The sequence below is a fragment of the Neovison vison genome, chromosome 1 (genome assembly GCF_020171115.1).
Source record: "Neovison vison isolate M4711 chromosome 1, ASM_NN_V1, whole genome shotgun sequence".
Taxonomy (NCBI): Eukaryota; Metazoa; Chordata; class Mammalia; order Carnivora; family Mustelidae; genus Neogale; species Neogale vison.
Window position 1 is genome coordinate 83,469,643 of NC_058091.1, and position 21,712 is coordinate 83,491,354.

General features: G+C 40.2%; 1 protein-coding gene across 1 annotated transcript in view; it reads right to left on the reverse strand.

The window, feature by feature from the left end:
* STK38 (serine/threonine kinase 38) overlaps positions 1–20,873 on the reverse strand; it is a 42,237-nt gene extending 21,364 nt beyond the window's left edge. Inside the window, exons 1-5 of the mRNA XM_044250209.1 lie at positions 20,638–20,873; positions 15,365–15,500; positions 3,188–3,239; positions 2,180–2,302; positions 321–404 (exon numbers count right to left, since the gene is read on the reverse strand). Of these exons, the coding sequence (XP_044106144.1) occupies positions 321–404; positions 2,180–2,302; positions 3,188–3,239; positions 15,365–15,495 (390 nt within the window). The 5' untranslated portion in view covers positions 15,496–15,500; positions 20,638–20,873. The remainder of the gene's footprint in view (positions 1–320; positions 405–2,179; positions 2,303–3,187; positions 3,240–15,364; positions 15,501–20,637) is intronic.
* Between the last annotated feature and the right edge of the window lie 839 nt (positions 20,874–21,712).

The window sequence follows — 21,712 nt, forward strand, 5'->3', positions numbered from 1 at the left end:
ACAGCAAGTGTGACCTCAAAAACAGGTTCCTCCTGACAAGCACAGTTTGTAATCAACTGGGAGACACAAACAGCAGATGCTTCTAATAGGTTTTCAACTTTTAAAAGACCACACAACATAAGGCAGTACTTGTCCTTTTAAGATATATGTAACTGCTTCTTTGTTGGGGAAAGAAAAGTAGTATTATATGTATATTCACACATGACAGTGCTAAAGAAAACTGTAATAAGAAAATACATTTTGAATAAACAAAAAGAACATTTTTACATGACAAAAAATTTTATAAGTTGACTAAAATCACTGCTACAATTGTGGTTTACCTGCTCTTTTTCAAGCATATCTGCTTTGCGTAGTATTTTCATTGCATATACATGCCCTGTATCTTTCTTCTGAACAAGCCGCACCTAAAAGTTATAAAAGAAATGCCGAGTCAAAAGTTCACAATGTCAAGCTAGCACTTGCATGTACTACAAGAAATAATTTAAACCAAAAAAGTATTATAATATTAATATAAGCAACCAGCAATAACAAAGCAGAAAAAAGTACCTTTTAATGTTCCAAAATGGATATATTTATTATATACCATGAAGTCAGCCCTGGAAACATTCTCAAACATCTCCACATCTGAACAGCTTTGGCTCCCTAGCTGAACACATCAATCTAATTTAAAACCCTCACTTTCAAACTTAAGGACTCATTACACCCAAGGTACATGTCATCCAATCAGCTCAGAACCCTAAGGAAGTGATGACAACAATGTTTAATACAATAGCAAAAGCTCATGCATAGGAAAAATGTCTAGAAGGGAAAAAACCTTAAAATGTAGAATTAGGGAAATGGGGTTTTTGCAGTTTTCCTTTCTCTTTTTTTATCTTCCAATGTTTTGAGAAAGAACAGGTAATTTTATGATGAAAAGAAAACTAATGGCCTGCAAATCCAAAGGCAAACTTCTTGGCAAGTCCCTGCATACCACCCCCCCGCACCGCACCCCCTTCCCCAATAAGAATGCTTTCTTCTCCCTGCACCTTTCTTCAGTTTTTCCTGACTGAGTCCCATGTCCCTTCCTCCCTGAACAGAAAGCCCTTTTAGACGTGGTACTGTACCTTTCCCTCTCTACACAAGCCAACAGGGATTCTGAACACTGAGGGATCAATTTAATCTTTCACTTGTGCCTCTAAGTTCGTTGCTCACATTTCCCCTAGGTATGGCTTTTTAATAATATGCTGCTCCTTTTATACAAAGTTAATGAAACTATTGCATCAGTAAGCCGTTCACTTTGGGTGTTTTCCTTTAATGAAGATGACCTTGCAAGGGCTCATTCAAACCCTCCCCAACAGACTGCCCTTGTGACTAAGCAGGATGCGTCCACAGGACCAGGTGGGATAAAGTGGCAAATGCTTTCAACTCTCTACCACTACATGTATAACCCATTCTTATAAACTCTGTTTCCTAGGGCCATCATTAGAGCAATACAATCTGAGGGGAAGTAGGGTGGAGATATGCTGTTAGTTTGCTCCAGAAGAGGTAGTGTGATCCTAGGAAAAGCGAGAGCTTTAAGTTCAGGAACTCCTTTAAGAAACAAAGCAAATGGGCAAAGGGGGCAAAAAGAGAAAGAGGCAAACCAAGAAACAGACTCTTAACTACAGAGAACAATCTGATGGTTACCGTAGGAGAGGCGGGTGGGGGGATAGGTGATGGTGATTAAGGAGCACACTTGTTGTGATGAGCACCAAGTAATTAAAAACTAAAAAGAAAAAAAAAAATCAGGAACTCCTGGGCCCAACTTCTGGTACTGCTGCTCACTGGTTGTGTGACAATGGAACATTATATATCCCCCCTGAGTCTTAATTTCATCATCCATAAAATGAGTTATTGTCATGATTGTAAGAGAGAAGCACTCAGTAGATAATAAGTATTGATTTCTTCTACCTTTTAACTCTCCCTCTAGATCAATACTTAGAGCATCAACACCATCTCTGGCAAAACAGAAGAACAATCAGAGACCTGGGACAGTGGAGGGGGAAATAAAGGACAGATGGAGCAGTTACGAGGTGGGGCTGGCATGCCTGACCCACCTACCCCATATTGCAGATCTATCAACAATCAAGAACTCACGGGATGTCAGCAGCTTCAGAGTTGTGTGGTGTTTTTATATCTGATAAATAGCTGTGGCTTTTACCTCACCGAATGCTCCTCTGCCTATTACTTTTAAGGACTCAAAATCTTCCAATCCAAGTCTTGTTCTCTTCAAACGAAGAAACTCTGTTTCCTTCCGTGCATGCGCTGACCTCCTCAAACGCTTCTAATGTTTAAAAGGAGAGAGAAATGGGAAGGGGAGGAGCTGAAACTGCAACTTCATAGCAGTCTTATTTGCGAATGGGAAAGCAGGACCAAGCGGACTAAGCAGAACCTTCTGAACCCTTAAGAAGTCACATTTCTCCTCCCCAGCCTTTGGACACAATAACCAAACCATACTGAACAGACGAGTGCCTCCTCTGAGGACTCTGACCAACAGAGTTTGGCAATCAACTATCCTAACTTTTCTAAAGAAGGAAGAATAACCAATCAGTATTTTTCTTTAAACTTCTCTAAAATAAAAGGGTGTAGGGTTTTCTCTAATTTCCCTCTGGGTTTAGTCTTTTTTTATACATTGGAGTTCACTTTATGCTCTATATTTCCTACAAGTTTTCAGTATTTTTCACCATTTTCCTGAATTCTATTATTCATTCCTATTTTTGAAGGCATTTCCACTTTCAGTTCCTTGCATAGTTTCTTAACTATATTTTCTCCTACCACATCAGTAGACACTGGGAGGACTCATCTCTGAAGAGATATTTTGCCTGGATAATGATTTCAGAAATTTGCTCCACTCCTATCGAGACTTTTCTGTGATTTCCATAAGTATTCTATAATCTGTTGTTGTTGTTTTTTAATTTTAATGTGATCTCATCTCTTTCTTTTCTTGGAATTCTAAATCTAGTTAATTTATTACAACTGTGTCTAAATAAATCTTCCTCTCCCTGGTACTTAGTAATGAATTTCTCCCTTTGCATGAGTACCTAAATCCAGAAGTACATCAGCCCTCATAAATTCCTCTAAGCCAAGCACCCTATGTACCAAGGCTAACAACTTGCTGAACAAGATTTGCCATGCTGGGTTCAAGGAAAAATTTCCCAATATGAATTACCTCTTCATCTTTTAGGCCTTCTTCTTCCATCACTTTCTCTAACTTCTTTTGTCTAAAAATAAATAAAGATATTTGAAATAACAATTGAATACCTTTCTGAAAAGTCCATATAAACACAATATTTTTTTAATGGTAAAAACAGGTAAATCTCAAGTGCTCATTAAAACAACAAATTACAGGGTGCCTGGGTGGCACAGTCAGTTGGGTTACTGCCTCTTGGTTTCAGCCCAGGTCATGATCTCAGGGTTGTGAGATGGAGCCCCACGTTGGGCTCTGCGCTCAGCGTGGAGACTACTTGAGGATTCTCTCTCTCCCCCTCCATCTGCCCCTCTCCCCATCCCCACCACTTGTGCACATATGTGCTCTCTCAAAAATAAATCTTTTTTAAAAACACTACAGTTATTAACATAAGTGAAAAGATTCCCACCCTTTGTTAGTTCTGCATTTTGAAAAAGACCATATGTTAATGCAAGAAAGAATCCTATTTCAAAATGAAAAGTTCTCTCTCTTTTTTCAAGTATTTCCCCCTTAAACAAACCACAAACAGCTGGTGTTTGATAACCTCTTCTATCAGGGTGTCTCTCTCTCTCCCTGACTGAACTTCACTTCCTTTATTTTTATATCTTCCTACTCCTCCCTGCCATAAGCAAAGAGCAATAAACAACAGTAAAAGCAGAATTTAGAGATTCAAGGGGAGAGGCAGGAATGATCAAAACAGGTGACTGTCACCACTATTAAAACTTAGAAGACTCTGGAGGCACGTGGATGGCTCAGTGGGTTAAAGCCTCTGCCTTTGGCTCGGGTTGTGATCCCAGGGTCCCAGGATCAAGCCCCTCGTCAGGCTCTCTACTCGGCGGGGAGCCTGCTTACCCCAACTACCCCGCCCCGGCCGCCTCTGCCTACTTGTAATCTCTGCCCAATAAATAAAAACTTAAAAAAGAAAAAAAACTTAAGACTCTAAATCCCTGCAGTATTAAACCTTAAAAACTGTATCCAAGAATATTTTTTATCTACAATCTCATATTGATTTGATAGAACTAAAAGAAACAAGAAAAACTTCCTCAGAACTAATTCTATACAACATGCATTTTTTTCAGCACAGTAAGTGAAAGCATGCTGGCTGGGGTCTCTATCCCTTATCAGCGTTTCAGGTAACAGGCAATGTGGGCAGGACAGGGAAGAATGACAGTAGGAATATAGGGCTCCTGAGTGCTGCAGTCAGTTGAGGGCCCACCTCTGGATATTTGGCTGGTGTTGTGATCTCAGGGTCATGGGATCAACCCTGAGTCAGGCTCTGCACTAGGCACACAGTCTGCTTAAGACTTGCTCTCCCTCTCCCCACTGTGCACCCTGTCTCTCTCCCTATTTCTCTTTCTAAAATAAATAATAAATCTTTAAAAAAAAAAAAAGGGAAAGAAAGTAGGGAGTACATGAAGCAATACGTTGAACTCTAATGCAGGGAGGCATGCAGCACTTCAAATGTCACACTGAAAGGCCTGGCTCTTAGTGTGGAAACAACTAAGAGCTCCAAGGGTTTGTGTGTAAAGGAGTGATGTGAAGAGGTTTCTATTTTAAAATGACAGCCAGCATTAAGGAGCTGATAGACTGGCAGGGAAAGTAACTGACAAAGACTGAAGCAAACTAAAAGTTCTCATAATGATTCAGATACGGAGTCCAGATCTGGAACAAGGGTTGGAAACCTAGAATGCAGTGAACAGAGGGACTATATAAAGATGACTAAATGGCAGGAGGCGTCAAAGGAAAAATCTTAGACTTTCTTGTGTGGGAGGATAATGATGCCGCTAAATGAGATAGGGAAACACAGAGAAAGGACCACAAGAAGATAATGGGTTTTATTTGGGTCAATAAATAATTATTGCAATAACAGCAATTAGTTAAAATTAAAAGCATGTTAGAAATCATATTACAAGTCTACAGTATCAGATGATATATATCAAGTTGAGTCTAAGCTCTCAGGAAGTGAAAAGATTTACTCTGACCCTGTTGGGGGGATGGGGGGAGCACTTACGTGGCTTCCAGCCTGCCTACTTCTCTGGGTTTCCAGAATATTTTGTGATATGAATCTTTGTTTGCAAGTATATTGGAAGGATAAGGCTGTACTTACTGTTGGTATTTTCAGGAATATATGCTAATTAGTTGAAGTAGAGAAGAGTAAAAAGAATCAAAGATAACATCAATAACTCAACCATGGTTAGCTCTTTTTATGCCTCGAATATCAAACATCATCATACTTTCTGACTGTATTCTTTTGAATGATCACACCAGATTGAGCTAGAAGTCCAATGTGCTATCATACAATGTATGTTCTAGAGATGGCTGCTTCTGACTATATTTTAAATCTCAATTCAAACTAAGAAGTAGCTTGACTGCAAGTGTAAATTATTAAATTGCTTTCTGAACCTACCTGAGAGTAAAGTTATCAGAATCAACTCCTTGAACATAATCAGATTCTTCCATTAGAAAAAGTATCCAAGGGGCGCCTGGGTGGCTCAGTGGGTTAAGCCACTGCCTTCGGCTCGGGTCATGATCTCAGGGTCCTGGGATCAAGTCCCACATCGGGCTCTCTGCTCAGCAGGGAGCCTGCTTCCCTCTCTCTCTCTCTCTCTGCCTGCCTCTCTGTCTACTTGTGATCTCTCTCTATCAAATAAGTAAATAAAATCTTTAAAAAAAAAAGAAAGAAAAAGAAAAAGTATCCAGAAAAAGCCTATCATGCAGAATTATCCATAGTAATGATTTATTGGGTCTAAGCCAATGAAGACCTTAAAGACACCCAAAATGGCAAGGATAGCCTGAAATGAGGCTTACAAGTGACAACCTCTGTGAGATGACACCAAGAAATTACTGTTAACTTTGTTAGATTCATGGTGGCATTGTAATTATACAAGGAAATGGCCATATTTTTAGAGATGTACACTTAAGTACGAAGGACTGAAGTGACAGATGTTTGAAATTTGCTTTAAAACACAACAGGAAGAAAAAATAAAATGGAACAAATTTAACAAAATCTTGATAATTACTGAATCTGAGGGCTGACTATGGGAGTTCATTTTATTAGTCTTTCTGTGTGTGTGTTTAGAAGTGTTCATAATGAAAAAGAAGAGCAGGCCCCTCCACTGGTTGGTCTCTGATCAAAGATCCTTTGACAAAGCCATTCTTCCACACAACTCCAATGTTCCAGAGAAGAATTCTGGGAGAGAGACTGGTCACTTTCACACTTAGAGGCCACACCCAACCTCACCTCATTACTTTCCATGAGCTCTATCAATTTGCCTGTGAGCTCACTTCTCACAGAAGACAGTAAGATTTTTGGAAGGCAAGGCTCATATCTGAATCCTCCTTCTCCACGAAGAATAGTGCTTTGTACACGGCAACTTTATAAAATGTATGTCGCCAAATGGCGGATGGGGGGAAGGATCACAGTGTGTAATAATGTGCAGACACATTCATGACTATGTGTGTAATTAGCCCCCTTTGCTAATATTAAATTCACCTCACAGCACAGCTTGGTCAGCTTGGTTCAGAGGCTGCAGGGATAGGAGAAAAGGGCTAGTGAATTCTACAAGGGCTAGTGACCAGACAATATTTCTCATTTCTGTTGATGAAAAATTAAAAATGAGGAAAAATGGTACAGAAATAATCACTGTCATTTTCATGATCAAAACTGAGAAAATTCTCAAGAAATACCCTAAAAATGAATTTAACAAATCTCAACAAATTGGGGTTCCTGGGTGGTGCAGTAGATTAAGTGTCTGACTCTTGGTTTTGATCTCAAGGTCATGAGATCATGCTGGGGTCAGTTCCCCGCTTGGAGCTGAATCTGCTTGTCCTTCTTCCTCTGCCCCTCCCCACTGCTCTCTTAAAAAGAAAAAATCCAACAAATTACTTTGGTTTGACTGATGTATCTAGTCAGTGAATAACATTCAAAGGTCAAGACTTGCTCATCTCTGGGACTTAAATAAAACTGACACTTGCTCACTAATAATAATCACATATTGCAACTTAGTATCAGATCAGACCAAACACAGACACAAGAAAACCTGGGTAAAAATACCTAAAAGGAGGGCGCCTGGATGGCTCAGTTCATTAAGAAACTGCCTTCGGCTCAGGTCATGATCCTGGAGTCCAGGGATCGAGTCCCACATCGGGCTCCCAGCTCTACAGGGAGTCTGTTGCTCTCTCTGACCTTCTCCCCTCTCATGCTGTCTCTCAAAGAAATAAAATCTTTAAAAAAAAAAACCGAAAAGGAGTAGCAGACAGTGCTGGTTCTCAGTGGGTAAAATGTAGGAAAGTTTTTATTTGACTTGGGGGCTGGAGAGGAGGGAAGCATACCATTACTTCCTATTAAATTGGATTTTTGTGGCTTTAATTAATCCACCGAAATAGTATTCATGAAGAACAGAAACAACACAGAATATTTTATAAGAAAAAAATGTCAGCTTCCTCAGTTTTGATTTCAGACTGCTATAAATTATTTTTTGTATGAATAATTCGGCAAACATCAATATTTACTGGATACCTAGGATCACATAAGAGAGAGAACAGAAGAATTGCTATAACTAGATAACCTTACCATCAGAGGCAAAACAAAGATTAAATAAAGAAGATAAACTTGCAAAAAAAAAAAAAAAAAAAAGATAAACTGGCACTCCTGAGTGGGTTCAGTTTATAGTCTACCAGTAGCATTACCAGGAGACCATCAGACACCCAACTTAGGGGGTTTAATTGTTTATAAATAGATCAATAGAACTTGCTATAATGTTTCTAAACTCACTGAATGTTCTCATATTCTACTTCTATACAGGAAAGCATTCCTAAATGATTTTTCTTCTTTCTTCTCCCTCTAGGCTTTGGCTTCATCTCCCCTATCATTAAGTACTTTGTTTCAAATATAACCTAGTGTTCTAGTATAAATGGAACAATGCAAAAGGTGCATACATGTGGAAGAAATATTAGAGATTTTAAAGGAATCCAGACAAGGCATATATATTAAAAATTTATCCAACCTAATCTCAAAATTTACTAGCCCAATACTTATTTCAAACCACTCATCACATACTAGTAATATACTCATAATAATTTATCATTGATTGTCTCATATTATTTAGACTCTGCTTGTTTATCAAGGTTCTATGACATTTCCACCCATAACATGAAAAAGCCTGAAAATCCATTTCTTATAGGCTTGGGTTTTTTCCTTTTTCTTCCTTCCTTTCTTCCTTCCTTCTTCTCTTTCTTTCTTTCTTTTTCTTTCTTTTTCTTTCTTTAAGTAGGCAATGCGGGGCTTGAACTCAGAACCCTAAGATTAAGACCTGAGCTGAAATCAAGAGTCAGACACAATCAGCTGAGCCATCCAGGTGCCCCATCTAACAATTCTTTTTCTTTTTTTTTTCAGATTTTACTTATTTATTTGACACAAAGAGAGGGCACACAAGCAGGGGGAGTGGGAGAGGGAGAAGCAGGCTTCCCACTGAGCTGGGAGCCCAAGCCAGGCTCGACCCCAAGACCCTGGAATCATGACCTGTGCCAAAGGCAGACACTTAAGGACTGAACCACCTGGTGCCACCATGATATAACACTTATTAATAACATAAACAAAATCATATGTCATATTGTTCCTAGAGAATGTGATAATATTTTAATAATGAACCATAAGGCAGAGCCAGTAGGATTAAAAACTATTACTAAATAAAACAAGGTTCATGGGACGCCTGGGTGGCGCAGTTGGTTGGACGACTGCCTTCGGCTCAGGGCGTGATCCTGGAGTCCCGGGATCGAGTCCCACATCAGGCTCCCAGCTCCATGGGGAGTCTGCTTCGTTCTCTGACCTTCTCCTCGCTCATGCTCTCTCTCACTGTCTCTCTCTCTCTCAAATAAATAAATAAATAAATCTTTTTTAATAAATAAATAAATAAATAAAACAAGGTTCAGTTGGTTGAGCATCCAACTCTGGGTTTCGGCTCAGGTCATGATCTCACAATCGTGGGACTGAGCCCACATCAGGCTCTGTGCTCAGCGCAGAGTTGGCTTCAGTTTATCTCTCCTCCCTACAGCTCACACGCATGCTCATTCTTTCTCTCTCAAATAAATAAATAAAAGCTTTTTAAAATAAATAAATAAATCGGGGTGCCTGGTTTACTCAGTTGGTTCAGCATCTGGCCCTTGGTCTCGATTCAGGTCATTGTATCAGGTTCTTGAGATAAAGCTCTACATCCGACTCCATGCTAAATACAGTCTGATTCTTGCCCCCTCTCTCTGGCTCGTGTGTGTGCTCTCTAAAATAAAAATAAATCTTTAAATAAATAAAAGAAGTAAATTAATCAGAATTCAGAGTATTTGTTTTGTGACTACAACACCAGAAACTCTGATTTCAATAGAGTGGTTGTATTAAAAAGAGCTATCTAGTAGTGAAAAGAAGGGCCATCCATACCCCAATGTTTATAGCAGCAATGGCCACAGTCGCCAAACTGTGGAAAGAACCAAGACGCCCTTCAACAGACGAATGGATAAGGAAGACGAATGGATAAGGAAGATGTGGTCCATATACACTATGGAGTATTATGCCTCCATCAGAAAGGACGAATATGCAACTTTTGTATCAACATGGATAGGACTGGAAGAGAAGACGCTGAGTGAAATAAGTCAAGCAGAGAGAGTCAATTATCATATGGTTTCACTTATTTAACAAATAACACGGAGGACATGGGGAGATGGAGAGGAGAAGGAAGTTAAGGGAAATCGGAGGGGGAGATGAACCATGAGAGAATATGGACTCTGAAAAACAACCTAAGGGTTTTGAAGGGGCAGGGGGTGGGAGGTTGGGGGAGCCAGGTAGCCAGGTGGTGGGTATTATGGAGGGCACGCATTGCATGGAGGACTGGGTGTGGTACAAAAAAACAATAAATACTGTTACGCTGAAAAGAAATTTAAAAAAAAAAAAAGAGCTATCTATCTCCACTAGCATGCCTACAGATACACTGTGCAAATTTATTTTTGAATTCCCCATCTTCCTAAACAGGGCACTTACAGGCACTTGTCTATTTCAATAAGCAGCAGCTAGCTGTACAATATTTTGCTATTCCACATACAGCTCTGCATATTTAAAGTCTAATCATGAGTTACATCCTCTTGAAGAATGTGCCTGCAAAAGCCCTTATCAAAATATTAGCATATCAAATCTAGCAACATAAAAAAGAATAATACATTATGATCAAGACGGTTTTACCCCAGGAATGCAAGGTTAGTTTAACATGCAAAAACTCAGTCCATGTAATTCATCACATTTTTTTAAAGGTTTTATTTATTTATTTGTCAGAGAGAGAGACTGTGAGAGAGGGAATATAAGCAGGGGAAGCAGGAGAGGGAGAAGCAGGCTTCCCGTGGAGCAGGGAACCCAATGCAGGGCTCAATCCCACGATGCTGGGATCATGACCCAAACGACTGTGCCACCCACGCACCCCTGTAATTCATCATATTAATAGAATAAACAATGATGCAGAAGGGGATGCAAAAAAATTATTTGACAAAATTCAACATCCACTCTAGTTAAAAACTCTCAGCCAACTAGGAACATAAGAAAACTTCCCCAACCTACAAAGGACATCCTTGAAAAACCTACAGGTAACATCACAACAAAGAGTGAAATATTGAGTGCTTTCACCCTTCAATCAGGAAGAAAACAAAGCTCTCTAGTCTCAACCACTTAGATTCAACATTGTACCTGATATCCTAGCCAAACCAATAAGGCAAGAAAAAGAAAGAAAAGGTGTCTCTTAATCTCACAAAACAAACTGAGGGTTGCTGGGGGTGGGGTGTTGGGTTATGGACACTGGGGAGGGTATGTGCTATGGTGAGTGCTGTGAAGTGTGTAAAGCTGACAATGCACAGACCTGTGCCCCTGGGGCTAATAATACATTATATGTTAATTTAAAAAAAAAGAAAGAAAGAGAAAAGGTGTATAGATTGGAAAAGAAGAAGTAAAATTCTCTATTTGAATATGACGTGATTGTTTATTCAGAGTATCCTAAGGAATCTACAAAAGAAGTTGGTAAAATAAATAAATTAGCAAGTTACAGGATTTAAGGTCAGTATACAAAATTCAGTTCTATTTACATATACTAGAAGCAAATAATTGGAAAAATATTTTTAAATGTCCACTTAAAGCAGCATCAAAAAAAACCCCAAAATACTAGCAACAGAAGAAAAAAATAACATGTAAGACCCCCACACTAAACACTACAAAACACTGATGAGAAAAATTAAAGACTTAAGAGAATGCAAAAATATAGCATGTCCATGCATCAAAGATTAAGATGTCAGTTCTCCCCCAAACTGGTCTATAGATTCAATTATAATCATAATCCCATCAAGCTTTCCTCTAGAAATTGACAAGCTGATTCTAAAATTTATATAAAAATACAAAGAACCTAGAATATCCAAAATAATCTTGGGGGGGGAAAAACCCAAAACAATTAAATTTAAGACTTACACTAACTAGATGACTTCAAAACTTACCACGATACTAGAGTAATGAAGTGTGATACTGCCATAGGGACAAAAAGATCAGTGAAAGAACAGAAAACCCAGAAATCGGGCCCTAGTTGGTTCAGTCAATAGAGCAAGTGACTCTTGATCTAGGGGGAGTAAGTTCAAGCCCCACAATAGATGTGGAGATTACCTAAAAAAATCTTTAAAGAAAGAAAAAAGAAAGGAAGAAAAAAAGAAAACCCAGAAATACACACACCTTACATGATATTTGATTTTTGACAAAGGTGCCAAAGAATCTAATGGGGAAAGGAAATCTTTGCAGCAAAGGGTACTAAAACAACCGGATATTCATAACAAAAAAAATAAATAAAGCTCAACCCCCATCTCACTCACTTATTAATTCAAGATGGATCATAGAACTAAATGTAAAAACTAAATTATAAAACTTCCCAAAGAAGATACAGAAGAATATCTTTATGACTTGGGGGCAGAAAAGTTTTACTTAAAAAAAATTGCCAAATTAGATTTCTAATTTAAAAACGGAATTTAAAATTTCTGCTCATCTGAAGACACTATAAAGAATGAACAGGAGGGGCACCTGGATGACTCATAGGTTAAGCCTTCTACTCTTGACTTCGGCTCAAGGTCATGACCTCAGAGTTATTAGATTGAGCCCTGTGTTGGGCTCCAAGCTCAGCACAGAGACTTCTCAAGATTCTTCCCCCCCCTTCCCCTCAGCACGTGCCTGCGCGCGCGTGCTCTCTCTCTCTCTCATGCATGCTCTCTCACTCTCTCTCTCTCAAATAAATAAAATCTTTAAAAAAGGGGGGGGGGGACACAGACATTTTGTTAGCAAAAATGTAAAGCAATTGGAAGTATCACACAAGGCTGATGATATTCTGGAAAAAGGTCTAGCAGTTTCTTATAAAACTAAACATACACTTATGTATACTTATGGTCCAGTAATTCCACTCCTAAATATTATTTACCCAAGAATTGAAATCAAATGCTGACAAAAAGATCTATACACAAATGTTCATAGAAGCTCATTCAAAACAGCCCAAAACTCAAAAAAGCCCAGATATTTATCAACAGAAGAATGTAAAAACAGAGGTATAGTTAGAAAACAGAATGGTACTCAGCAATATAAAAGAATAAAGTATTGACACAATAGCAACATGGGTGAACCTTGAAAACATCAGGCTGAGTCAAAGATGCCTTACTCAAGTGAGTACTTACTATATAAATCTGTTTACATGCTTCATTTATATGAAACAGGCAAGACTAATCTATGATAGAAACAAAATTCCAACAGTGGTTGCCTGAGTTTGGAGGAATGTCTCCAGAAAGCAAAGAACTTTCTGGAATGATGGTAATGGTCTAAGTCTTGATAGGAGTTTAAGTTCCTACAAGTATATACATTTGTCAAAACTCATTGACTGGTACCCTTCAGATTGTGCATTTCAGATGGAACCCCACACTATGTGTAGAAATTACTTAAAAAAAAAAAAAAAAAAAAGAAGGGGCACCTGGGTGTGGCTCAGTGGGTTAAATAAAGCCTCTGCCCTCAGCTCAGGTCATGATCCCAGGGTCCTGGGATCAAGCCCCAAATCGGGCTCTCTGCTCACTGGGGAGCCCTCTTTCCTCCCATTCTCTCTGTCTGCCTCTCTGCCTACTTGTGATCTCTCTCTGTCAAATAAATAAATTTAAAAAAAAAAAAAAAAAGAGGGGCACCTGGGTGGCTCAGTTGTTAAGCCTCTGCCTTTGGGTCATGATCTTAGGGTCCTGGGATCGAGCCCCGCATCAGCCTCTCTGCTCAGCAGCAGTCTGCTTCTCCCTCTCCTTCTGTGCTCTTTCTCTCTCTCTCTCAAATAAATAAATAAAATCTTTACCAAAAAAAAAAAAAAAAAAGGAAAAAACACAACTAGAGGAAGATTGTGCATTTCACCATATACAAAATTCACACTCTCTTAAAAAAAAAAATACATATATATATAGAGAGAGAGAAAGAGAGAGATACAGATATATATATATAAAGAGAGCAAGCGAGTGAGCACAGACATATTACAGAAGTAAAACATAATGACACCGCCAACATATTTTGTATGTATAAATAATAAATTTATGTATAATAAATTTCTCTGTCAAATAAATAAATAAAATCTTAAAATACACACAGAGATGGGAGAGAGGGAATACAAGCAAGAGGAGCAGGAAAGGGAGAAGCAGGCTTCCCACTGAACTGAGAGCCCAATGAGAGGCTCGATCCCAGTATCCTGCAATCATGACCTGAGCCAAAGGCAGAGGCTTAACAACTGAGCCACTCAGGTGCTTCACCAACATACTTTGAAGCAAGTAAAAAATTAGGATGGTTTAATGAATGGATAGAGAGATGGACAGATGAATACATAATACAATAATGAATGACAATTATACAATCTAGATGATTTATAAAAGGGTATTCAGCATATTAATCCAATTTTTCTGCACTTTTGAATATTTTCATAATAAAATGTTGGGAATAAAATTTCAATTATGAATTACTACATGAATAGTGTACATTGGATCAATAACAACAGGTGCCAAGTGATTAAGTGATTACTCTGTGAGAAACACTATGGTGGTGACTCACATTCGTTATGTATAATCCCCAGAGCCAATATTGCAAGGAAAGTATTATCCCCATTTTCCAGATAGGAAACTGATACACAAAAAGACTAAGAAACTGGGGGGCTCAGTGGGTTAAGCCTCTGCCTTCAGCTCAGGTCATAATCTCAGGATTCTGGGATCCAGCCCCGCATTGGACTCTCTGCTCAGCATGGAGCCTGCTTCCTCCTTTCTCTCTGCCTGCCTCTCTGCCTACTTGTGATCTCTCTCTCTGTGTCAAATAAATAAATAAAAAGTCTTAAAAAAAAAAAAAGACTAAGAAACTTATTCCAGACGCAGACAGCTCCTAAATGATAAAGGCAGGATTCTTTTTTTTTTTTTTTTTTTTTTTTTTCCCCCAATTTATTTATTTTCAGAAAAACAGTATTCATTATTTTTTCACCACACCCAGTGCTCCATGCAAGCTGTGCCCTCTATAATACCCACCACCTGGTACCCCAACCTCCCACACCCCCCGCCACTTCAAACCCCTCAGACTGTTTTTCAGAGTCCATAGTCTCTCATGGTTCACCTCCCCTTCCAATTTACCCAAATTCCCTACTACTCTCTAACGCCTAAAGGCAGGATTCTAAACCCAGGTCTGATTCCGTAAGGGCTACTCTTTCCATTACGTCATTCTGCCTTAACAATGAATCCAAGGATTTGGCCCAATTAATTTCTTTATACTAGTGTGGAATTCTGTGGGGTTTTTTCCCCTAAGAATTAATTTTAAGTAACCTCTGCATCCAATGTAGGGCTCAAACTCACAACCCCAAGATCAAGAGTTGCATGCTCTACCAACTGAGCTGTCCAGAGACCCCTGTGCTACTGACTAGTAATAGAAAGAAGTGTGTGAATAGCAAGGGCTTTGGAAATCAATGACACTGTCCTTCCTTTGTAATGAGATAGGCTATTACATGGCTGCTGCTATTCTTACCTCCTTTCAACGATATTATGAATGTGTCTTATGATACTAGACACAAATGCCAAAACCATGACACAATTATCTCAAACACAGCCCTTTACCTCATTTCTCGTTCTTCATGTTGAGCGATAAGGTTGCTATAAAAATTCTCCAGTGTCACTTTGGTCATGGTCACCCTTTCCTTTGTGTGATTACTCATGGAGGAGCAAGGTGTTGAGCTTGTCATTGCCATGGCCGCTAGAAACAAAGAAAGAGGTATTAGTTTTGGAGTTAGAATCCACCAATTATGCACTCTCCTAACTTACTGGTAGGAAAGTAAATTGGTACAAGTTTTCTGGAGGACAAACATATAATATACAATAAAAGCCAGACAAACAGGATACTTGGTGAAAATAAGTATATAGTAATGTCCTATGACCCAGAAATACCACCTCTAGGTATAAGGCCTAAAGAAATTGTCTCACAGACTCTTAAGAAATGCACAAACTGGGGGCGCCTGGGTGGCTCAGTGGATTAAGCCGCTGCCTTCGGCTCAGGTCATGATCTCAGTCCTGGGATCGAGCCCGGCATCGGGCTCTTTGCTCAGCAGGGAGCCTGCTTCTCTCTCTCTCTGCCTGACTCTCTGCCTACTTGTGATCTCTCTGTCAAATAAATAAATAAAATCTTTAAAAAAAAAAAAAAAGAAATGCACAAACTTGTGCATTACAGGGGATGTTTATTATGCCATCATTTGTGTTACAGTAAGCTGAAGCTAGTTCAGAAAGAAAATAAAGAAAATGCTGTGGGTGCACATAAAGAAATAATATGCAGCGGTGAGAAGCAAATCTATTTGTATCTAAAAGTGACATGAATATATCTTTAAAACATATGTTGTAATTTTATTTATTCATTTATTTATTTATTTATTTATTCGACAGAGAGAGACAGCAAGAGAGGGAACACAAGCAGGGGGAGTGGGAGAGGGAGAAGCAGGCTTCCCGCCAAGCAGGGAGCCTGATGCAGGGCTCAATCCTTGCACCCTGGGATCATGACCTGAGCCGAAGACAGACACTTAAAGACTGAGCTACCCAGGTGCCACTTTATGCTGTAATGTTAAAAAGGAAGAGAATAAGATCACAATACCATAAACGCAAATTAAGAATATATAACACAGACACAGTTTAATTCTTTGTCATCCAAGAATCTACATTGGAGAAATCAAAGACCCATAAGGATTCATACACAGGGGGTTCAAAGTAGCACTTTGAACTTGAATATCCAACAATAGGAATGAGAAGTCCTACAGATAAATAATGAACAATTAAAATATGTTCAAATGTTGAACATCAGGGGAAATGTTTCCAATCCAAGTGGAAATAGGTCACAGAACAGTATACCATGATCTCAGTTTTATTTACATGTTTACTAGAGGTGCACAGAATTATTTGAAATATTTATCAAAAGGTTACTAATGGCATAACTCCAGGCAATAAGAATGCAATAGATCATCTTACTCTTGTTTGGGCTTTTCCACATTTTATGTATTTTCTTCAATGAGCATGTACTATTATTTTTAAATTACCAATAATTTTTAAAGACTATTTTTAAGTAATTTCTTCCCCCAATGTGGGGCTCGAACCTACAAACTTGTGATCTCTGTCAAATAAATAAATAAAATCTTTTTAAAATTTATTTATTTATTTATCTGACAGAGAACACAACAAGGCAGAGAAGCAGGCAGGGAGAGAGAGGGAGAAGCAGGCTCCCTGCAGAGCAGAGAGCCCAATGCAGAACTCGATCCCAGGACCCTGAGATCACCACCCAAGTTGAAGGCAGAGGCTCAACCCACAGAGCCACCCAGGTGCCCCCTGAATCATAATTTTAGTGATGGAAGGGATCTTAAAAACAAAAAACCCTAACTTCCTCGTTTTACATATGAGAAACTGGTATCAACAAGGTCTAAATAGCTTATAGAACATTTTTTTTCCCAAATTTAAATCTCATTTTCGCCCAGATATTTTTGCCAGCCCATACTGTCACACTTGGCCAGACCATTCACCAATCTGGACTTGCTCCAGCATTGGCAATAATGCTCAATATTTTACCCTTATCATGCCTCCCTCCAACATGACCTGCCTCTAAGTCTGTCCTTTTGTCCCAATACAAAGCGGAGAAAAAATCAGGAGGGGCCAAGGGCCATTTTCAAAGATAGTACACTTTATGAAAGTTTCCTTAAGGTTCTTCCATTAATATTTAGCAGCTTTTTAAAACTGTCTCATAGATTAAGGCTATTAAGGAATGTGCAAATGCTTATTACTACTAAGACAAACTTAACATTAAGCAATTTTATTAAAAGATACTCAGGGGAAAATCATGTAAAATAATCCTTTCAGAGCAGAGATTCAAAATAAAGGCTCTACTTCAAGTATTTTTATTCATGAAATGCCAAAATTATCAGTAATAACAAATTCAAGAAAGTGAACTCAGCTCTACCTTACTATGTTATTTGTTACAATTCTATTTTTTATGGGGAAGTTTCTGCCAGTACCAAAGAAAACCCAAATATTTTTAGGCTATCAGAATTGTTTAAAGACCTCTGTTTTATGAAGCTTGGGTGTGGTTCCTTATTTGTCAGCCTGTACCCCCTCCACCCACAATGAAAACCACATGCACTCTAAGTCTGGTGAAATTTTCAAACCAGATTTAAAAACAAGTCTGAAGCAAGGGAGTGCTCTATACTCCTCCCTTGTCTGAACATTTCTAGAGACCTTTTAATATATACATATATGTGGTTACATTTTAACAACTGAAATTATTCAACATAAAAATACAACTAAAATATTTAAACCTAAGACAACCAGTGCCTTTCATATCATAGGTGGTTAATAACAGTAAATTGAGCAAGTTAATGATTTTTTAGTTGTCAACAAAACTAAAGAACAAAATTACATTTACATTGGTTAAGTATATAAATCTGAGGTGGAGAAAATTTTTACTCATTTAACTCACTGGCATGGCTTTCTAAGCTTTTAAAAAGATCAACAGGAGATTAAGTGTACTCAAAGATGCTCATATAACAGATGAACAGATTTAGCAGAATGATTGTTGACCTTCACTAGTCTCTAATGTAATGGCAAAGGTTACACTATCCTTCCCTTTGACCTTTCTTCAAAACCTTCTCCTCCTTCCCTTCCTCCACTCATAAAAGGATTATCCTATTCTAATAACCTTCCATCAAAAGACACAATTACTATTGCTCTATAGTAATTTATAGCTTTACTGGGTCAACCAAATACTTTTTATAAGAGGGCTTTCCCTCACACTTTTGAGAATTCAAGCCTTCATGCCCTGACCCACAGGCCATCAGAGGTCCCTTCCCTGTTTGTTTCATTCTCCACCTCTGCAGAATTAGGGAATAGGTAGGTAAGAAATTCTTAAAAGTTTTAAAAATTTAAGAAAAGAGGGGCGCCTGGGTGGCTCAGTGGGTTAAGCCGCTGCCTTCGGCTCAGGTCATGATCTCAGGGTCCTGGGATCGAGTCCCGCATCGGGCTCTCTGCTCAGCAGGGAGCCTGCTTCCCTCTCTCTCTCTCTCTGCCTGCCTCTCTGCCTGCTTGTGATTTCTCTCTGTCAAATAAATAAATAAAATCTTTAAAAAAAAAAAATTTAAGAAAAGAATGTGGTCTTCAAAAATTAGGGGTAGGTACTGCAAACTTATATAAAAGTAGATCAAATGAGGGGGCGCCTGGGTGGCTCAGTGGGTTAAAGCCTCTGCCTTCGGCTCGGGCCATGATCCCAGGGTCCTTAGATGGAGTACTATGTAGGGTGCTCTGCTCATCAGGGAGCCTGCTTCCTCCTCTCTCTCTCTGCCTGCCTCTCTGCCTACTTGTGATCTCTATCTGTCATATAAATAAATAAAATCTTAAAAAAAAATAGATCAAATAAAAACAATTTTTTATTCAACCTAGATGGTTATCCTTGGTTAACTGACTTTACAACGGTACTGTTATCTCTATGAATACCCCTTCCCTCACCAATTCTTTATTTCTTTGTGACTGAAAATCCAGTATCTTCCATTTGGGCAAGTGAACACCAATACGAGTCCTTAAGAATCACGTATCTGAATTTGTCCTCCTGAACTGTAAGCCACAGGAAAACAAGCACCTGTCTTAGACTACTTTTAATACCCTTTTCCCAGGGGTGCCTGGGTGGCTCAGTGGGTTAAAGCCTCTGCCTTTAGCTCAGGTCATGATCCCATGGTCCTGAGATCGAGCTCCGCATCGGGCTCTCTGCTCTTCAGGGAGCCTGCTTCCTCCTCTCTCTCTGCCTGCCTCTCTGCCTACCTGTGATCTCTGTCTGTCAAATAAACAAATAAAATCTTAAAAAATATATATATATCCTTCTCCCATCTCATGCAAAATGCTATGCACTTAGCACCTTATGAAAGATTTACTGAGAGCTAAGGATTACGAGGAGCTAAGAATATATGTATCGTGGGGATAGAGCTGGGAGGTGAAGTTGTTTTCCATACAAAGCTGGAGAATAGAGTTCTGGTCCTGTTATGAGTGGAGCCTGTAATCGTGGTGTTTGTTTTATGTTCAGGGAAATGACATCTACTGCCTGGCTAAGTCTAATTTAGAGCCAAGGTGAATTGAAAGGGAGAGGAAGCACAAGGTTTACCTCACTTCAACCTTCCTCTGTACATTTCAAAAACAACAAGTTTCTCTTTGTGCCTTTTAGTCGATTCAAAATGCAAACTGGGAGATCTGATCTCTCCACTAGCTGCTTCTGCACACTTTCTGACACAGACTTTCCTCTAAGTCCTTATCGACTTTCCTTTTCCACTCTCTTCTTGAAAAAAAAAAAAAAAATCGTCACTCGATTTTCCTGTAATTTTAAGATTATTTGAAGCTCAGTACCCTAAGACTAGCCATGGGGAAGGAGGCAGACTCCAAGGAACCACACCCCAAAACGAGCTTTGCACATCTCTGCCTCACACAACAGCTCGCAGGTTCTCAGACCCCAGAAAAAAGAAAAGAGGTGGACACTGGTAATGACTGAGATCCCAGAGGGGACTTGAGCGGACGCGGCGAGAAGACAAAGCTGGCAACAAGGGAAAGAGAAGAGAGCCTGGCTCCCCGCCCCAACAGCACAAAAAGAAAGAAAGAATGGGGTGGGAAGCCTGAGACTGGGAGAAATGTGGCGAGGACCGACAGGGGAGCCTCTGGAAACCGGGAGAAGAGGGGAGGCTGTCAGTAGGCTGAGGAGAGCGGCCGCGGGGCCGTCAGGACAGGGCTGGTAAGAGGAAGCCGGCGGGAAGGGAGAAACCCAAAGAGTCGGGCGGAGATGAGGGGGAGAGCCTGGAATGGACTGAAGACAGCGGCAGCAAGACACTCACCAGAGCCCCGTGGGAGGAAGAGCTGGGGGCGGCGGACAGCCGCAGACGCCCGCCCGGCCAGCGACCTCTCTCGACCCGCGGACAGGCGAAGCCCCAGTGGCAGCAGCCCGCGGACTAGAGGAGAGGTGGGGACGCGTTAGGGTCTCTGAGGTAGGGGTCGAGGGGGCGGGTGCGGGTAAGTACAACAGGAAGCGCTCCAACTGCCGGAAAAGACGGCAGCGCGAAGGGGCCAAGGCAGCCGAGGCCCCCGCCGCGTAGAGGGGCTGGCGCGGCAGCCAGGGACCAAGACTGCGCAAGCGTGACTGCCCAGCGACGCGGCGGGGATTTTAGAACTGCGCGTGCGCGGCCGGGCCGCACCCACTCTCCCCGCCTTACCTGAACAGGAGGGGCCATGAGGAGGGCTGAAGCCGGGCATGTGGAGCGGTCTTGGTGCTGCTAGGCTGGGCTGAGGGAAGGTGCCATTGTTTTCTGGGTTTTTTGTGTTTGCTTTATTTGGAAATAATTATAGACTCACAGAAAGCTGCAAAGTTAACACAAGGAAGTCCCCTGTACCCATCACCCACCCAGCTTCCCTCACCGTCTTACATAACCACACTACATTAGCAAAACCAGGAAATTGACATTGGCACAATACAACTAACCAGACCAATACGACTGACTAGATTACAGACCTTACCCAGATTTAACCAGTTTGCCATGCACTCATTTGTGCCTCTGTGTGAGTTGGCGTGCTCTCACTCATCTACAGCTCTATGAAATTTTATCACATATCGTCGTCCTCCCTGATTTTTTTTTTAAGATTTTATTTATTTGACAGACAGAGATCACAAGTGGGCAGAGAGGCAGGCAGAGACAGAAAGAGGAGGAAGCAGTCTCCCTGCGGAGCAGAGAGCCAGTTGCAGGACTCGATTCCAGGACCCTGAGATCAGGACCCGAGCTGCAGGCAGAGGCTTAACCCTCTGAGCCACCCAGGTGCCCCCCTCCCTGATTTTTTATGATTGTAGCAATAAGACGGCTGGAGCCCTTGGTCCCATCTTACTCTTCCTCAGTTTAAGGACTAACACACCTTACTTGG